Source organism: Folsomia candida, unplaced genomic scaffold (genome assembly GCF_002217175.1).
Source record: "Folsomia candida strain VU population unplaced genomic scaffold, ASM221717v1 Fcan01_Sc009, whole genome shotgun sequence".
Classification (NCBI taxonomy): domain Eukaryota; kingdom Metazoa; phylum Arthropoda; class Collembola; order Entomobryomorpha; family Isotomidae; genus Folsomia; species Folsomia candida.
Genome location: NW_019091201.1, coordinates 833,161 through 850,639, shown reverse-complemented (window position 1 = coordinate 850,639; position 17,479 = coordinate 833,161). Strand labels below are relative to the sequence as shown.

The 17,479-nt window shown below is 39.1% G+C and overlaps 1 protein-coding gene across 4 annotated transcripts in view; it reads left to right on the top strand.

Moving 5' to 3' along the window:
- LOC110854079 overlaps positions 1 to 17,479 on the top strand; it is a 58,514-nt gene that overhangs the window by 29,853 nt on the left and 11,182 nt on the right. For 3 of the 4 annotated variants that reach the window (XM_035855126.1, XM_035855128.1, XM_035855125.1), the window contains 17 exons: positions 2,667 to 2,800; positions 5,450 to 5,587; positions 5,695 to 5,725; positions 5,808 to 5,909; positions 6,565 to 6,607; positions 7,086 to 7,186; positions 12,051 to 12,210; positions 12,287 to 12,309; positions 12,485 to 12,748; positions 13,144 to 13,223; positions 13,313 to 13,403; positions 13,530 to 13,716; positions 15,693 to 15,731; positions 15,814 to 15,838; positions 15,923 to 16,086; positions 16,220 to 16,258; positions 17,312 to 17,421. In XM_035855126.1, coding sequence (XP_035711019.1) covers positions 2,667 to 2,800; positions 5,450 to 5,587; positions 5,695 to 5,725; positions 5,808 to 5,909; positions 6,565 to 6,607; positions 7,086 to 7,186; positions 12,051 to 12,210; positions 12,287 to 12,309; positions 12,485 to 12,748; positions 13,144 to 13,223; positions 13,313 to 13,403; positions 13,530 to 13,716; positions 15,693 to 15,731; positions 15,814 to 15,838; positions 15,923 to 16,086; positions 16,220 to 16,258; positions 17,312 to 17,421 — 1,731 coding nt within the window. The remainder of the gene's footprint in view (positions 1 to 2,666; positions 2,801 to 5,449; positions 5,588 to 5,694; positions 5,726 to 5,807; positions 5,910 to 6,564; positions 6,608 to 7,085; positions 7,187 to 12,050; positions 12,211 to 12,286; positions 12,310 to 12,484; positions 12,749 to 13,143; positions 13,224 to 13,312; positions 13,404 to 13,529; positions 13,717 to 15,692; positions 15,732 to 15,813; positions 15,839 to 15,922; positions 16,087 to 16,219; positions 16,259 to 17,311; positions 17,422 to 17,479) is intronic. The other variant, XM_035855127.1, reaches the window with a different exon arrangement.

The window sequence follows — 17,479 nt, the reverse complement described above, 5'->3', positions numbered from 1 at the left end:
CCCAAGGACCGATCCTATGAAATAATCATTTCTAATTTACAGATGGCCTCATGTCCAACCCCACGAATGTAATGTGCTCTTTCTAGCTAAAGTTATGCAAAGGGTAAGACGAATTGACCTCCTGGAAACTGAAAATATGTATCACGTGTCTAAATATTTATACTCTTATTCGTATATAACTCACTTCTTGATCCAATTCAAACAATGAAAATCTCTACAAAATCCTACACAAAGCAAAAATGTTTACATACTTGGCTCAGTCAAAAGTAACGCGTGTGTGGGTGGCACAGTTAAAATAATCCTTCACAAACAAGTCGTATTCATTTCAACGATATTATTTTTCCCGTCTTTGTCGTCATGAAATGACCATGAGCATTTTGAACTCTGTATTCCTTGTGCACTATAAAGTCATCCTTCTCTCCTTTACCTTGGCTAGAAAGTGTAATGGAAATGGCGATCATCTCATTTTATGTAAATTGCTTTCACCTTTATGGACTCGGCTATTCTCATGTCTCACAGAATTTCCCAAATGACTGGTAAAAATTTTATGTGGAGGTGTACTCCTTCCCAAATTCTACTTAAGTCCGTGTGGTGATAGTGTTGAGGCAGGAGCGCTATAAAGTTGGAGAAATTAAATTTTTACAAACTCCCTCTCCTTCTAAAGTCTCCCTTTTCTCATTGAATTTTAAAACTATGTATGTACGTATTCGTGACTGCTGCGCGTTTGGGATATCAAGTTAAAAATTGAAAGAAATTTCATCATATGCTAATAATCTGAAAACTTTTTAACAAACTTTTAAACTCTGGAATCCTTTAACCAACTTGTAATGAGTTAATAGTTTGGGGGATAACTTAACTTACTTAGTAGGCAGGCAGACGAGGTGTGGCAGTGTAGGTGTAGGTGGGCCAAGGTGAAAGTAGCTGTTAAATTTATATTGCTTTTGACTCTAATTCGACACTAGATCTGGATGGGGGAAAAAGTTTTCCTGCTTATTATTCTATCCAACTACCCGTCGTAAAACTTGTAGTTAATTACTTTATCGTTCTCTCGTAGCGTAGTAATCTGATACCAAATTCGCTTTCGCTTTTGGGCAGGAAGTGGATCACTTCACTGTGAATGCTGTGCCGCATCGGTTTAAAAGTTCCGATCGGATGCGCAGAAGAGAAGTGAAAGTATCAAATGCTGTATTAAGTAGATAGCCTTTTGGTCGTACTGCATGCATGTGAAGGAATATTCATGTCCAAAAATAGTGGAATTTCTATAATAATGTGCCCTCTTGTAGTGCCATATTGCACGCTCTCGTAAACATTGCACCATTTGTGTCCAAGCAGCTTGCATGCGATACAATTTGTGCAACAAACTTTCCCCATTTATCGAATATTGCTCCAAACTTTGTCCGTATTAAGACAGAGGCTGTGAGTGAAGGAAGGGTAGCTAGAGCTATTTAGGATTTAGTCATAAACTCGTGCATATCATCCCACTCGACACATAATGTAATGTGTAATTTACTCTTCACTCAAGTTGTTGAGCCGAGTGGCAAACAGTTTTTATTGCGGCTGTCCGTCAAGTCAAAAGCACTACGGGAAAAGTGGGGCTAGCCGTTTGTAATTAACTTTTTCCGAATCTGACAGCCGTAAATAGATGTGTACGTAAATACGTCAAAAAAGGAAGGCTTTCATAATTATAAAATGTAGAAATGTCAGTCGGATAAAATATTAGCTTATGGCGAAATAGTAATTTGGAATATGAATCAGATTGAAATTTCATTTGCTTTCTCCTTTTGCCAGATTTCATTTGAAAATTGAGATTTACTCGATTTATTCTCTCCCCTCCCTCCCCTCCCGTCCATTCCGTGGTGTTGTGCCAGACGCCAAATTAATCCTACTTAATGGAATTAGGGTGCATTAGGCTAACTGAGTGAAAGAGCAAATGCAGACATTTCAGATTCAATCGAATCTAAATCGAAGCAAAATGGCGTCCACTTACTTTCACTTTCTCTTTCTCTCTACTGATCACCACCATCACCACGAGACGCATATGGTTTTCTGGTCAGAAAACGAGAAATATCCGGATTGATACTTGTAGGGGAAGGTTGAAATGTGATTTGGTTCACAAAGTTGCACAAATCACCTGGAAAATTAAACCAGCGTCCGTCCTTACCGCATGAGATGGAAAGTCCAAGTGACTGGTTGCACTCTCAGCTCATGGAACATTCGAGTACATGGAACAAGTGCCATTCTTACTGATCAATAATGCTTCCTCCTTGCGTACGTACTTTCACTCCGTATTCACATCAATGGTCACCCATCATCATCATTTATACAAGAAGAACAGTGAGCTAGCTAGCTAACCAATTTTACGTAGTATTTACCACCACGAACGACTGAACCATGCTGCATTCTCTTATTTCCTCCCATTGAACCACCTCGCACACATCTACAACACGAAGCGGAAATTGGATGTAAATTTGTGATCGGCTAGGGAATTCAATGCGTGTGGTCGTGACTCGTAATTTGAATCCGACCAAATACATAAGTGTGTTCAACGGGTATAATTTTGAATCCCATTTTGATGCAAAATTCATGACTACGCAAATTATTATGTGCCTACTTCACGGATGGTGAATAAGACTAAGCCATGAATAACATTTCCGTTTTAATTGCAGATAAGCGATGATGAGCGAATGTCATTAACCACGGCGGTGAGCGATGACGAACCTGGGGATGGAGCCACTTCACCGAAAGGCTCGAGAAAACCGGCAGCATCGTTTAATTGCACGGGAGCCGTGAGAAAGGCTGGGTAAGAAAAAAAAACGTGTCGATTTTCTTGTCAAGATTTTAAATTCAATTTTCACTCTGAGCTTGATAATACATTTACGAGAACTTTCTTATTTATCTTTTTTTCCATATAATCTCGAGTTGTCAACATTATTTCCAATTTCTGAGTTGACTCGGGTGGAAATTTGAATTCAAGATTCAAGGTAAACGAAACAATGCGCTTCAAGAGGCCATCATTCGCTTGGATGGTGTTGAAATCTCGACATTTCTAACTTTGTCTAATGTTGGGGAAAATCTCGTCAAAATTCAATCCGCTGTGTGGTTTCTTCTTGTGGTTCATCCAAGTCGGAGGTATAACTACATGTGTACGGTGGTGATTTCGTAAGGATTTCTGTCTGAAATGCTGTATAGATTAAATGGCAGGGTATACAGACAGACATAGTCTGCCTTGAAGCGTGTATAAGTATTTCGAAATTTCACTTCCTGCCGTCTGCTCGGGTGATTTATTACACTGTTTCTTCAAAGAAATCAATTTTAGACACCTGCCGAGCAATTCCAATTTGTTGGCAATGTTAGTGATCGAAACATGCTTTGTAACATTGTATATTTTGGTTTGAAACAGTGCAATCATCACAGTTGACGGCATTGGTGGTGGACGACGAGAGTGACACATTTTCTTCCCCTGGCTGATAAGTAAAATTGGGTTTTGCACTATGAAATAGACGCGGACTCGCCATCCGTCCCTTTCATCTTTAATAATAGTCGAAGCACTTCAATCTCCCTCAATTCGAACAAGATTTTGTAATAATCTCGCCCAACAAGCACAAAGAGAAAGTGTCTCTTCGCCCCGGAATACAATAGAACTATTCATTGTACGCTGAAGCCTTTTATTAGAGTTGGTCGTCTCGCACAATCATGACAGAAATAAAGAGTAGTACGTTCGTAGTAGGAGTGACGATGATAAGAATCCTGCTCATAATTTCATGAGCCAACAAACCCCACCAGTTTTCCCAGTCTGAGGAGCAGCTTCGCAATATTTAATCAATTAATTGGACACGGGTGGTTTGGTTGTGGTGGTGCAAAATCAAATAAACGGTTTTTGTATGCTCAGCAGTTATTCAATCTTAATAACACGAGATAATGCAATTTCTAGAAAAACACGACACGGCGAAAATTATGTTGGTTTAGTAATTCAATCGGTTGGAGAGAGAATCAGAATCCTAAAAGCACGTACATTACGGCAAAATGTTAAGATTTACTTTCTTTAGTCGTGCTTTTCCCTCTTCCATCAACTCTCCGACATACATACACTTTCGACTGGCTGAATGACTGCCTTGGACTGATTTGTAAGTTAGATGACCGTTGTGAAAAGAACAATTGTTAGTTTAAGAATGTTTGCTGGAGAAAGTAGATTACACAAATGTCAGTCGTCAGTTCAGCGCTATGTACGTTTCTTCCCTAGGAAAACTAACTCTAGAACGTCATTCTCCGTGTCCACAAGGGAGTAGGATGTTGTGTTCCAATCTTATCACAATCACGACGCAGATTGGTGTCTTTCTTAATGATTGATTATGTTTGTGAATGTTGTACTAATGCAAGAAGCAAACTACGAACATACATCAAGCAATTCCGTCCTTAGTCGTTGTCCCTCTTGTCTCCAAAATCTTCTGAACGAACGTAATTACTGCTACTTCATCTTTGATGATGCGGACAGACATTGCTCATTCTCGTAACGACCAACTATTCAGATAACGTCTTGTCTCATGCGGTTATGCAGTTAGATGAAAGGAAATGAGGAGGGAATACATATTTAGCTTTTGATTTATCACACGTAGAACAACATGGTAAATTGTCAATATCGAATTCCCCGTGATGCGTCCTGGCTGGCCACGCGCGTTGCTGTGATGATAAACTTTCTTTGAAGTTGCGGTCGGTTGAACGAAGAAGGAGAGAAAACAGCATCAGGCAGAGCACTTTCTCTTTTCGGAGAACAGAATAGAATTCCAAATTCCAATCCCCTCCGATAAGATATTACCGATCACGGCTCACATGTATTTACACCCACTTTATTCAAGAGGTTATCAGTCTTTCTACTAGTCAGTCAGACGGGTTAGGCTGGCTGGCTTGGCTTGAAAGCCCGAAAGGCCTACTTTCCTTCATCTCCATCGTCTCATCGTGCTAAGTGTTTCGTATCTTTCACCAAGTCTTTCTTCTTTTCTCTCCATTGTGTTGAGCCATGCATTGAAATTCGTCCGTGTGTCTATCTCCTAGCTCTCGCGTTTCTTAAAATGACAACATTTTCAGTATACGAGGGGTTCTACTAGGGTGAAAGTTCTACTACATGCATGCACTGCTGTCCGAGTCTTTAGAGAAAATCCATCCTATATTTCATTCCGCTTGTGGCGATGCTTTCCATGCACTCTGAGAAAAATGGGAGGGATGAAATGTGAGCTTAAATAGAGGAAGTTCTGCTTTCAGTATTAAATCGCAATTACTGGAAAGTGGCGGATTGTTATTTTTGTACGTACGTACCAAAGTGGAATCTATTAAATCAATATTAGTCCGATGATGCACTGATAAGTTTGCTTTCCAAGGGAAATTTTACGCTGGGAATGAAATTCTTGGAAATTATTTTGTACTCACGACTCACGATGCACTTATTTACTTACAGATTCCTAAGCGTGAAGAAATGGCTGTTGAGAAAAAGACATCAGGTGGAACTGGCCCGTCGTCGTGGATGGAAAGGTTACTGGGTTTGCCTCAAAGGAACGACGCTCCTATTTTATCCCTGCGATGCGAGAGAAGCCAGGTAAATTTTTTTACTTTACGTAACAGGAAACTTTATTTCCAGCTCTTGTTTGTTTTTTGATTGTACAATTTTTAACTTTGCAATTTGTCCTTCTCCACTTTACAAAGCAGGTCGGTCGAGGCAGCGCCTAAGCACTTGGTAAATATGATGCATAATAAATGAATGCATGTATGCATAACATTTGTACATAACGAGTAATATATAATGATATATGTAACAGATAATAGTCGATGGAGCTATCATGCAACCAATTCCAGAACACCCGAAGCGAGATTACATTTTCTGCTTGAGCACGGCCTTTGGAGACGCCTATTTATTCCAGGTGAGCAAAAATTGTGGTAAAATGCGGAATAATGATACATAATGATGATCTTGTCGTTAAAATGTGGTGTTTTGGCCTATTTATTTATGTTCCGAGGGTATAATTTTCTATCACTCGGTATTCTGTCACATGCACGTAGAAAACCCCCATTCCGCGGATTTATTTATTCATCCGCAAGAAAATACGTACATAATCTTGATCCTCAGAGGGAAACGAACATTGCTCACCCAACCGACACCCGTGTTGGGGGTGAGATGGGAAAACATAAATATTTCCGTGTTATGTTTCCTTATAGAAAATATGTCTGACAGGCTTTTCTGAAAGTGAAAGTTAAGTTTTACTTTGCTTTTTTGAGTGAAAGGTACAGACAGCAAATCCGCGAGGAAATGTTTGCCCTGAGGAATGACAGTAGAGAATTGATATGCAATTCATCCGGGTGGTGGGAGATCTTGTTGTTTTCATTTTCATGAAAGGAGTAAAATACAATAACTTTTCTTTGCATTTAAATAGAATTACTTTTATGCAGAATGTGCTATGAAATGGGAGATGTTTATTGTTTAAATCCGTCTGCTATAAATATACAGAAATACAAAAGCCTTTTTGCTTTAAGAAAAATATGAATGACTATTAAATATTTTACTTTCTCCGTGTTTAGGCACCTTGCCAAGTGGAGTTGGAATCGTGGGTGCACAGCATTCGTAAGTATACCACATTTATTCTAAAGTTTTTAAACATGCACTGAAGTCTTGGATTTTTTTAAAAAATTAGTTTGAACTTCCTAATACACGTACACACATAAAATTACGACACCCATTTTGTAGATGTCAGCGAATTAATGCATTTGAGGTATTCAAGTCACGTCGTAAAAGAACAAACTTTGTACACAAATTGCATTTTAAAAGTACAAACAACGTAACACAATTTACTAGAGAATTGTGTACTAAAAAAATACGACTTTATTTTCAAAACACTTTAAAAGTTAAGACTAATACATAGTTCGAAAACATCACATACACGTAGGTAAACAAAATACGAAAATCTCGTGGACTTACTGAAATATATTTTTGTGCTGGGAGGACTTTAAAATACACATTCAATAGACTCCTGCTTACATCCTGAAATACATTTTGACTCAATAGTACACGAGTAAATGTACATTTTAAACTGACTTTTCAGATTGGGCCTGTGCAGCAGCATTTGCTCGTCATCGTGGCAAAACTGGGACGCTCCACCTTCTCCAGGAAGAGATCGTTCGTCTGGATAAAGCCATCGAATCGGTAATGCAAATCCCGTCTTCTTTTCCCCTTCATCTATGCACACACACACGTTTTCCATGGCTGGAAGCACTTACTACTTTTTCATGGCATGTATGATGGCGCTGGGCATCCATATGGCATTGAATTTCACAACTATGTATGCAGACTTTGCTAACTCCCACGTTCTAAAATGAGCCAACTTCCGCCCTTTCGATTCGGCGTTTCCACATTTGGACCAATTTAGATGGATATGTGAGGAAATCAAAACCGCAAAAGCAGCCAGACTGGGAGGCTTGCTGGTTCGTTGGTTCAGTGAAAATGAAAGCTGACTGATCTGAGTGAGTGAGTGAGGGATCTCTGTGTGTACGTATGCATGGCTCAATCTGGTTGGGTGTGGAATTCCTACTTTTCGCTTTTCAAAGATTTTCCCAAAACTTTGAAGATCTGAGGATGAAGTTGACATTTTGACATGTAAAGGAAATTGGCTGGTTAGCAGAGTGAAAGTAGTAGCGTTACTACAAGGCCGGATTTTTCAGGCATGCTGCTAAATCATTAAGTGCGGGATGAATTTTTTAGGAAGCCGCCGATCAACTTTTTTGGCATTCGTAGTAAAAGTGGTGAATTACAAACTTCCTGCCCTTTGTTCTTCTCTCTCGCAAAGTTCGAGCTCTTCTCGATTCTTGAACAATTACGTACATCGAAGTTATAACGTAACACGGATTGACCTATGACCCATCTATTTATAACCTTCATACAAGGTCATTGTATGCATTAGGACAATTTGTTGCATCAATAATTTGTCTCTTTATCCCCACGACACGACATTTTTCATTCGAGCAATTTATAAAGATGAGGGATCGATTGAATTTGCATATCTGCCTCCTCGCTGTCATTGTAACCTTGCTTTCTCCTTCTCATTCATCTTCCTTCAACGGAAAAAGAGGCAGCAAATGTTGATCCACTACGTATTTGAATGGAACAACCAGCAGTGCCTGAGCTCTGTTATAATAATGAGCATAACAAGTCAAATATCGGTCGGTGTCTTCGGATGTGTCTCCTTGTAATCATTAAGCGATCAGTGGGTGTCCATGTTGGCAAGTGACAGGTGTCCTCTCTCCTCAGATCCTCCAGTTATTGATCCATCCTTCCGAGAAATAACTGAGAGACACCTTGTCTCTACTGAATCTCTTATAAATTGCTCAGCTCTCTTACCAATTTATTACTCGATCAAACACAAAATTGAAAATATACCACTTTCACCCTAGCATAAAGTGACAACTACTTTGTCATGGTGGGCTCTTTCTTTTTCCGTGTTCAATTTATAATGAAAAACGAATCTTATCAGGAACTGAAACAAGACGAGTTCAAGAATTTACCAGGAAATAATATGTTTTTCCTCGTAAATTGACCCTAACACAATGATAATGAGTCTATAATAGTACCAAGTTCTATAACATTATTAAGTTCTTTTCCTCGCCGCATAAGATGTCCTCATTTACTTGATCGATGAGTTGGGTAATAAATTTGGTGAATTTTTCAACTTTTTTTTTCTTGAAAGATCGATCGATCAATGATACTGTTCCTTCCTTTACACTGCTGCTTTTGCTGCTGGAGCTGTCCTTGTTCCACTACTTTCACTCCTCTCCTTCTCTACAATCTCTCGTTTTCTTCTTGGAATAAAGGAAAACTTTTTGAGAAAGTAGTGTGTGTGTGTTGGTTGAGCAATGCCGATACTTTCGCTCGGAAAGAGCACCACCGCCAGCACCACGATCCCCCAGACAAGGCTTCTTCTCTGGAATGATCTATGACTTTGTCCACTTTTATCCTCATTCCTCGAGTATTTGAGTAATAAATTGACATGAGAGTGTAGTGCAAATAGTGCATATTTATTAGATCTGAGGAGGAGGCCTACCCTCCTACGTATATACATATTGTATAATTTACTTTATGTAAGAATATGCCTAATTTGTGTGCTACTTTCTCCAGGCAATTAACATGCCGGCGTGTACATAATATGCCTAAAAAGATGCTTCTAGAGCAGGGCGTGGTCTCACAATTAAATGATGATGATGACGGCCAAACGTTTTCTCGGCTGGACGAATTTTCTCGTTTAAACATTTCTCTCCCCAGATTCACGTTCCCACAAAGAAATGCACCAAGACAAACCACAATTTTCACCGTTAACGATCCACCACACGGTATACAAAGTGGTAGAAAGTGAAGGGAATAAAGTGGTGGTGGAAGAACTCCTTTGCATCCTCGTTTCCTTACCTTGAGAAAGTTTTGATGGAAATAAGTCTAGCTTTATTTTGGCAAATAATAATTTCTCGTCGAGTGAGTAATGTTGGAGGAATTATTCAGTGGCAGGGAACAGCAGTAGAGAGTTGTATATGCAGTCATCCATACCTCGTGGTTTATAACGCAGGGAGACAGAGGAGACGAGTGAAATAATTAGTGGTTCTCGTGGTTGGAATTATCAAAGAAAATTTTCAAGCAGAGTTTACTCGAGTGGAGGAAGTCATATCCATGCATATTCCAACTTCCCATTATAACCGAGAAGATTCTGGGAAGTAGTGCTGGCTAACAAGTAAAACTAAAATAAAGTAAGTTAGTAAGGATCCAACAGTGGTGAAAACTATTAATTGGTTTGAGAAGTAAATTGAGAAATTATTCCACGCACGGAGAGAGATGACAAAAGTAATGTTCAAAATACCTTTGAAAACTTGTTCAGACAGCAAAATTATGGAATTACCAATTGTTCCGGGAAGAAAATCCGCTGCATAAATATTTAGTAAAGTGAAGCTGAATCTTAATTAAAATTATTCAATTATTCGATCACGAATAAATTTGGGTGGTTCATCTTGGAAGGAAATGGAAACCAGATTTACTTCTTACACCGAGTTCAAAGGGCTAAGCCCCCTCTGATATGAAGCTAAATAAATAATTGTACTTTGTTGCCCTGTTTTATTCCCGTTACCCGGTTAAAGCTTAGAGCTTGACAAGATGCAATTTTTCATTTTTTGTTGGACGTACAAATGTATCTCTTTCCCGTCGTCTCGTCTCCTTCTCGAACCAACCAAACCACAAGCAGAAGCAGAGGATTATTCCATTTCACGAAACTCTTCTTGTAAGTAAGCAGATCTAAGATTTGAGGGCTAAAAAAGCCTAAATCTGTTTGTGAGAGGACATAATAACCGTCGAAATAGGGACAATCTTATTGTAACCGCTCTGCCCCCAGACAAGTCGGACGGAAGGATAAATTGTTGTTTGTTGCCTGTAAAAAAAGTTCTAGAGATGATAACAAAATTTATTTATACGTGCGAGTTCAGTGGGAAAATGAGCTGGTGCCCGGCTCTTTTTTCTTCCTACTTATCTCCATTCTGCGCAGAATAGAAAAAACAAAGGGCAGGAGAGCAACGGAGGAAAAAATGAATAAACTCATCCTCTTATGAAACAAAATGATGATACGACACGGGTTCACGGGAGTGGAGAAATGAGCTGAAGCAAGAAAAAGGACCGGGAGAAAGTTTGTAGAGCTACTAAAAAAGCATAAAAAAGTGGAGCTAGCTCACTAACAAAAGATTAAATGACATTTACTCACATTATTACAACGAGAAAAAAAGTTATTACTAATACTTACGTTATGCAATGATTAATTTCATGACGGGGCAGATATAGAAACTTAACTTTCCGCACAAATCTATGTAGTGTTATGTCATTTATTAAGGAGTCGATCTGATAAATAATACGTGATGTTACTGCTGAAATTATTAGATTATATGTTTTACCCTCTTAATTAAATATAAGAATTAGTGGTATGTACGATTTTATATCAATTTGAGCCTCTTCTCCAGATTTTTCTTCTATTCTCCCCCTCGTACATAATCTCCCCCTGGTTCCTGGTTTGACACTGATACGAAAAAGTTACGGCGACCATAGGTTGATTTCCTTTGTGAAAATAATAATCTTCTCGCTAAGAAGACTGTTATAGTCGCATTAATACGTGCCCAGATTCAGCTGCAACTTTCTCCCACTTTCTATACCGCAATTGTAGTTTTGCCTTCCTGCAGCTGTGAATCTCTTGTTGTGTAAGCTCTGTCAAAGGCTTTACGGCCACCGCCGCAATATAACTTTCGTCACGAAGAAAGAGCTGTGGAAAGAGAAAACAAGGTCCACAAACTTCTTCACTAGGTATCATTTTCGTGTAGTGCTTTCTCTTTCTATCCGCAACTTGATCTGAGAAGTGGAGTGGCTTGGACCCGTCCGTCCGTCGATCGTATTATTATTGCCCACCAACCAAACCACTGCTGCTGGTCTTCTCAAAAAGCCAATTCTACTTTCCATCAGGACAGCACTGAAGAACTGATTGACTGTCGTTTTTTTTGTCTCGGCGTCTTTTTGATTTTGTCGAGTCGAGTGTTTCTTCTCGCGTAAGCGTCGAAACGAGATGAAAGTGGAACTTTGGATGGAGGATAAAGATCCACTACTTACTTACTCCTTGTTGGTTTGTCAAGTTGGTTTTATGGCTTGTTTGATGGCTGGACGAGACGATTTAATGCCCAACTACTGGTAGTAGGACAACACAGGAAATTGCATTTTGTGGTGGGTGAGGTCTGTCTGTCTGTATATTATTAAATTCCAACTACTACACTTAGAAATACTGGGAGGACTAGGCTTTATCTAGTTTACATTAGTGATAAAGTAGAAGCCAGGGTCATAACTGGGGACAGAATTGAAACTAAATAAAATACAGTTTGCTACTGGATAAAGTAGTTCCGGATGCTGAAACTAAACACACAATAATATTGGCTTAAATCGAATAAATTCTTGTAATTTCTTATCCCAATAAATGTCTTACGATTCGTTTTGTCAATTTAATTTTCAGGATGGGAAATTACGACACATGGCCGAACTACAGAGATCCGTGGTTGCCGATATCGAGACGAGGCAGCAATTAGCACAGCAGATTGCGAACTGGGAGGAGAATATAGAACGTCTTCACTGCGAACAGTTTAGACTGAGATGTTACATGGCTTCGCTGCAAGGTGAGTTTTGCTGTTTAATGAGATGATAAGCGCTTATGTATAGCATCTAAAATTAATTTATTAATTTCTGCTTTAGGTGGCGAGCTGCCAAATCCAAAGGTACGCTTAATCTTAATATTTGCTAATTCAATTGTCCATATAATTCGTCGAGATGACATAATTTTGTTAACATGAATAATGAGACGAAAGTTGTGTCCAGTCTTGGCACTCATGCAAAAACTTGTACAAGCGGTGAAGCCAACTTTATTTTTTTTCCTTTCCTCCTCCGAAACAGAGTCTTCTCTCGCACGTGTCAAGAACAACGAAAAATACGTTAAATCGTTTGGGTGTGTTCACCGTGTCGTCGTTTCACGCATTTGTCTGCGCTCGGAGTCCATCTTTGCTGAGCAACTTGTTGGCCGGGCGAGGAGCCACGAAACGGCGAGCCCCACTCTTATCGAGGTCAAATTCTGCTTCCTCGAGACGCTCGTTGCACGCCTCGTCGTCCGATCGGGAGTCAGAAGGGAGGACTGCAAAGATTTCACTGCCTGAAAATCAAGTAATAATATTTTATTACGTGTTCCCATCGGAAATTTAATTTAGAGAAGTTGTAAATTGAGAAAATGAGAGGTTACATATTTCTGAGAATATGTATGTAAATGTAAATTCAATTTGATCAAAAAGTACATTTCTACAGCACTTGAATTTTAATCAAAATTGTATTTCTGTCAAATGGGAATTTATCATTTATTGAATTTCTTTTGACAACTCTAATTTCCAATTTAATAACATGTTCGTGCCTCGAAAGGTTTCCTTTTGCGAGTTTTCTCCCAACAATAAAATTATTAAGACAAATTTCGACTCTTCTTGATCGTCAATTGTATAAGAGCATGATTTATTGGGAGAAACTGGTGAAAGGGAAAGTTCATATTTTATGAATTTTCTCAATTTCAGATGGTAACCGTATCCTTGAAGGATGGCATGACTGTGGACGAGTTTCTCACTTGTGCTTGCGGAAGGAAAAATCTCGTGGCGTGAGTAACATATTATTATATTTTAGTGATATATCGTCATTTCTTCCTCTTTATTATGCTCATTCCATCCACTCTATTTCATGATTCAGCACGGAACACTTTGTCCGAGTCAAGAAACGCCGAGAACTTCCCGACACCAATTATTTCGTTCCATTTCGCTCTGATCTCATCGAAACTTATGTAAGTTTTTGTGTTTAAATTCTGTCTCCACGTTCAGAATATTTGAGTTGACAAAAGATAGGCTTGACTTGAAAAATCCAATTATGAAAGTGTTTCTAAAATCTATTTCTAAATTGCGCCGACCAGGTCGCGACTCACGAAGTGGTTGAGGTGCGAGCCAAACTTTTGTATCAAGTGGAACTTGCCCGAGCCTCTTTGGACTTAATGTGGGGCTTTAGCGTGGAGGCCGAACTTTGGGAAAATACCGACCGACAAGATGAATTATCCTGCTTCGTGAGTAGAGTTGAAGACCGGAGTGTTGCCATGAATAACGGTGAGTGGTTCGGAGTGAAGTGTCCTTTTTGTCCGAGGATAAATCCTCCGCCGCTTCCCCCACCACACCACATCTTCAACATCTTCCGGGCCAAACCAAATTCCAAAATGTGTAAAGAATATGAACACACAGACACAAACTGTATTTTACGCGCATTTTATGTTCACTTTGCTTGAATACACATGTACAAACCACACTCAAGCTTGTACTAGGTCATCTTTCATCCAGGGTTCGATTTATATTTTCCCATCTCGAGTATTTACTACGTACATCCATCAGTTGAAGGTAGATACCTACATACACACCTGCAGACAACAATTTTGTGCAGGAATCATTTAAGTACTGGGTTGTATCAAGTTACAGAAAAGTGAGAAACACATCACGTTTCTGGAATCTTTTCAATTTTACAGTCAATCTTTTTATGTTTGACAGTCAATTCAGCTCAGTACTAACTTTCTCTCATAAAACGGAGCAAAATCGTACCGGAGAAGAAGACTCAATATTTGCTTAGATCTCGTACAGTAGAGCGCGTCTTGAAATTCTAATAAGCCCGGATTGGAAATGCACTGCCTTTGATAAGTCCTCTTTTACAACCCGCTATTTAAACTCTTTCTCCGCATGCATTCATTTTCCCTGGTGCGAAGCTTTACATCAATTTCGTTTATTTGATTGCATGAATATATTTACTTTGGCTGCTGTATTATTAAAATTCGTTCCGAATCCGTGGTAAACATCCATTACAAGTTGTTGTGTAAGGCTTTTACGTATGAAAGTAAAACTCATTTGGATGGAAAGTTGGACCGAAACCAGGAAAACCTCAACCTTTCCCCGGCTTTTTGTTTGAACTCTGTATTTATATGTCTGATCAGCAAAGAGGAAGCAATAATAATACGTTGAAACTGCGAATTTGTATGGTTTGCCCTTTTCGCTATCTACGACGAGTAGTATCTATTTAATGGTGGAAGTGACTGACTGAGTGGATTGTTGTCGGTCTGTTGGATGTTGAATAGTTGGGATCAAATCAGATCAACCAAGAGCGCAGCACATAACCACACCATTCGCCAGCCAAAGTGCTCCTCGATAGTTTTTGGTTTGATATCCTGAGTGGGAAGTCAAAATAGAAAGCACAAATGTTGATAAATGTTTTTGCGGTGTTGGCAGGACTGAGAGGATCAGCACTTGCTCCAAGTTTGGTGGAAATTTGAAATGCATTTGTCTCATACATAATATGACACTGTGTGTGGTGGCGAATATGTGTTATATATGCATTCAATTGGCATAGCACAATTTTATACGAGGTGAACATATTCATGAGTAGTTGAATTCTCTAGCTTTTAGCAGTTCAAACGAAAACGAGTGCAAGTTTAGACTTTGAGTCTGGCTGACTGAATGGAAAAGTGGATGGAAAAAGAGAAAACACTTTTGCACAAATTGCCAATCCACGATTCTCTCCACTTCAGATGTTTGTTTTGTAATGCTTTCTCCGTATCAGTATGCATGCACCTTGAATGTGGGATAAGGGTCGTTGAGCTTATGATTTCTCTGTCTGGAAAAAATTGACTCTCGACAAACTTCCGCTCCAATGTTTTTGCTTTGCATGGTCTGTTTTACCTTATTGGTTGCATGGGAATGGTGTAATTACTGGTTTCTATTATTCAATCCTGCACACAGGGATGAACCCGGCTCTGTTTTATTAAGACGCTTTTTGATCGTATTATTCGTCTTTGTGCTATTTATTTAATGTCTCTTTTTGTAGATTGTGATATTAGAAATGTGAAAAGTCCTGTCCCCGAGGAACAATCTTATGAAGGTGATGTGCGACATAAAAACACAGTACAAACATGTGCACCTATGTTCATATCGGGCACAAATACTACACGCACTATTAAATACACACCCAACTTTAATCTGAAAATCATAAAGCATGTATGTACGATGCGCCTAAAAATGATTTTAATTGCTAATTTTGCATACAGGGATAATAAAGAGTGATGAGATTCTTGTGATTAACGGAGGTAAGATAAGCAAAATTTTATCGAGTTTTTTTTGCAATTTATTGACGGGAGATTTACAATAATTCAAAATTTTATTTTACAGCCATCGTTTCCGACCTGGACATGATGTACGTACATATTTTTAACAATTCTTCTGCTCTTGCGTGTCCATACTTATCAGGTTTTCATGCAATTTTACCCTATTTTTACAGGTATATTGAATCGGTGCTACAAGAAGAGTCCTCTCTCTGCCTGATGCTACGGTCTTCACGGACCGAACCACCAGCCTTGGCTGCCGCCCTGGCCGCGGCGGATGCAGCCATTGCCCAACTTGTTTGTCCACCTCCTCCCCTTGACCCAGATTTACTTACGGAAGGTACATAATTATTGCATATTCTAATCAATTTTACTAATTTGAAACATCAGTAAATTGTAAATGGTTCGATAAACCAAATCCATACCAAAAATCGTAGAGAACTCTCAGAAACGTTACACAATTTTTTTTGCAGCTGCCCTCAGTAATTTGATCGTCCCCGCGCCCCACGAAAGTAAGGAGAAAACATTTTTTAATAAAACATTACTCATAAGACTTTCAAATCAAATGCAAAATGGTTTTGTAACTCGACGAGTTATTTTGCGGACATGTTTGTGAGCACAATTTGGTTTCATGTTTCTAAAGTGGAGGTTAGCATACAGAAGCAAAAGTTGGACTTTAGACTAGAAGCGATCACGATGATGATGATGATGATGACGGTTCTTTTTTCTTACCAAACGAGCAAATACACTTTCTTTGAGAGCAAACATTTTATTAAACAGATTGCCTCAAAGCCATGAAATTGCATTGAAAGGCTAGTGTTTTACACATTCTTTTGTTTTTGTATTTTTTTGCGGTTCCATGCATCATAAATTCTAATTTTATGAAGGAGGCGTATGGCCCCTCGTGTTTGGCGAATTGTGCATAATGTCATGAAAAACAATTGAGTTTTAAGGGAAAAGAGAAAGTAAAATAAAATGAAGAAAGAGAGGACTTCAGAGAATGGAATTGAGGAAAATAAAGAAGTTTTCTGAGCAGGATTACTTGTGCCGAATTCGAAATGACATCCGTGTGCGAGGGTTGTTTGTGTTATTGTGACGTGAGGAATCTGTCCACATACTTCGTATGTATTATTGAGTCGGGTCGTTGTATGCATTGGAGGCATGTGGAAAAAACTGGGTCATAGTCATATCTGTCAAAAAGGAAAATAACTGCGGCAGGAATGCCCTTTCTTACAGATATGTTTAGAAAGCCTGCTCTGCCATATCCTGTCGGTCGGCTTGGTCTAAAAGGAAATCGGAGAAAGTTAGTTCTCGGCATGTCCATCCTACCGAAGAAAGTAGACTATCAGAAGAGAGGTTGTGATCTAGAAAGTCGTAACTGTGGCATGAACAGAATTCTATTACAAACTGAAAATGGAGCTATGTAAAGATGCCATTTAATCTGAAATGACTATTTGGACACGCCAAGAAGACAACGCGACGCATCTCCAAACTCTAATGGCATTTAACTGCAAAGATGCTCTCTCGCGCTTCTCCGTCTGAATATTCCCATCTTGTTTTTCCAGATAAAGACCTGAGTCCATCGGATACGGATGAGATTGGCGGACACACTTCGGGAGGAGAAGGACGTAATTCGCGAATGGGAGCCTCTACCGATATTGATACGCTCATTAAGGTAAAAAGATTTTGCACTGCGAAATACAAAGTGCTTATTATTTTTTACGACAATCTAT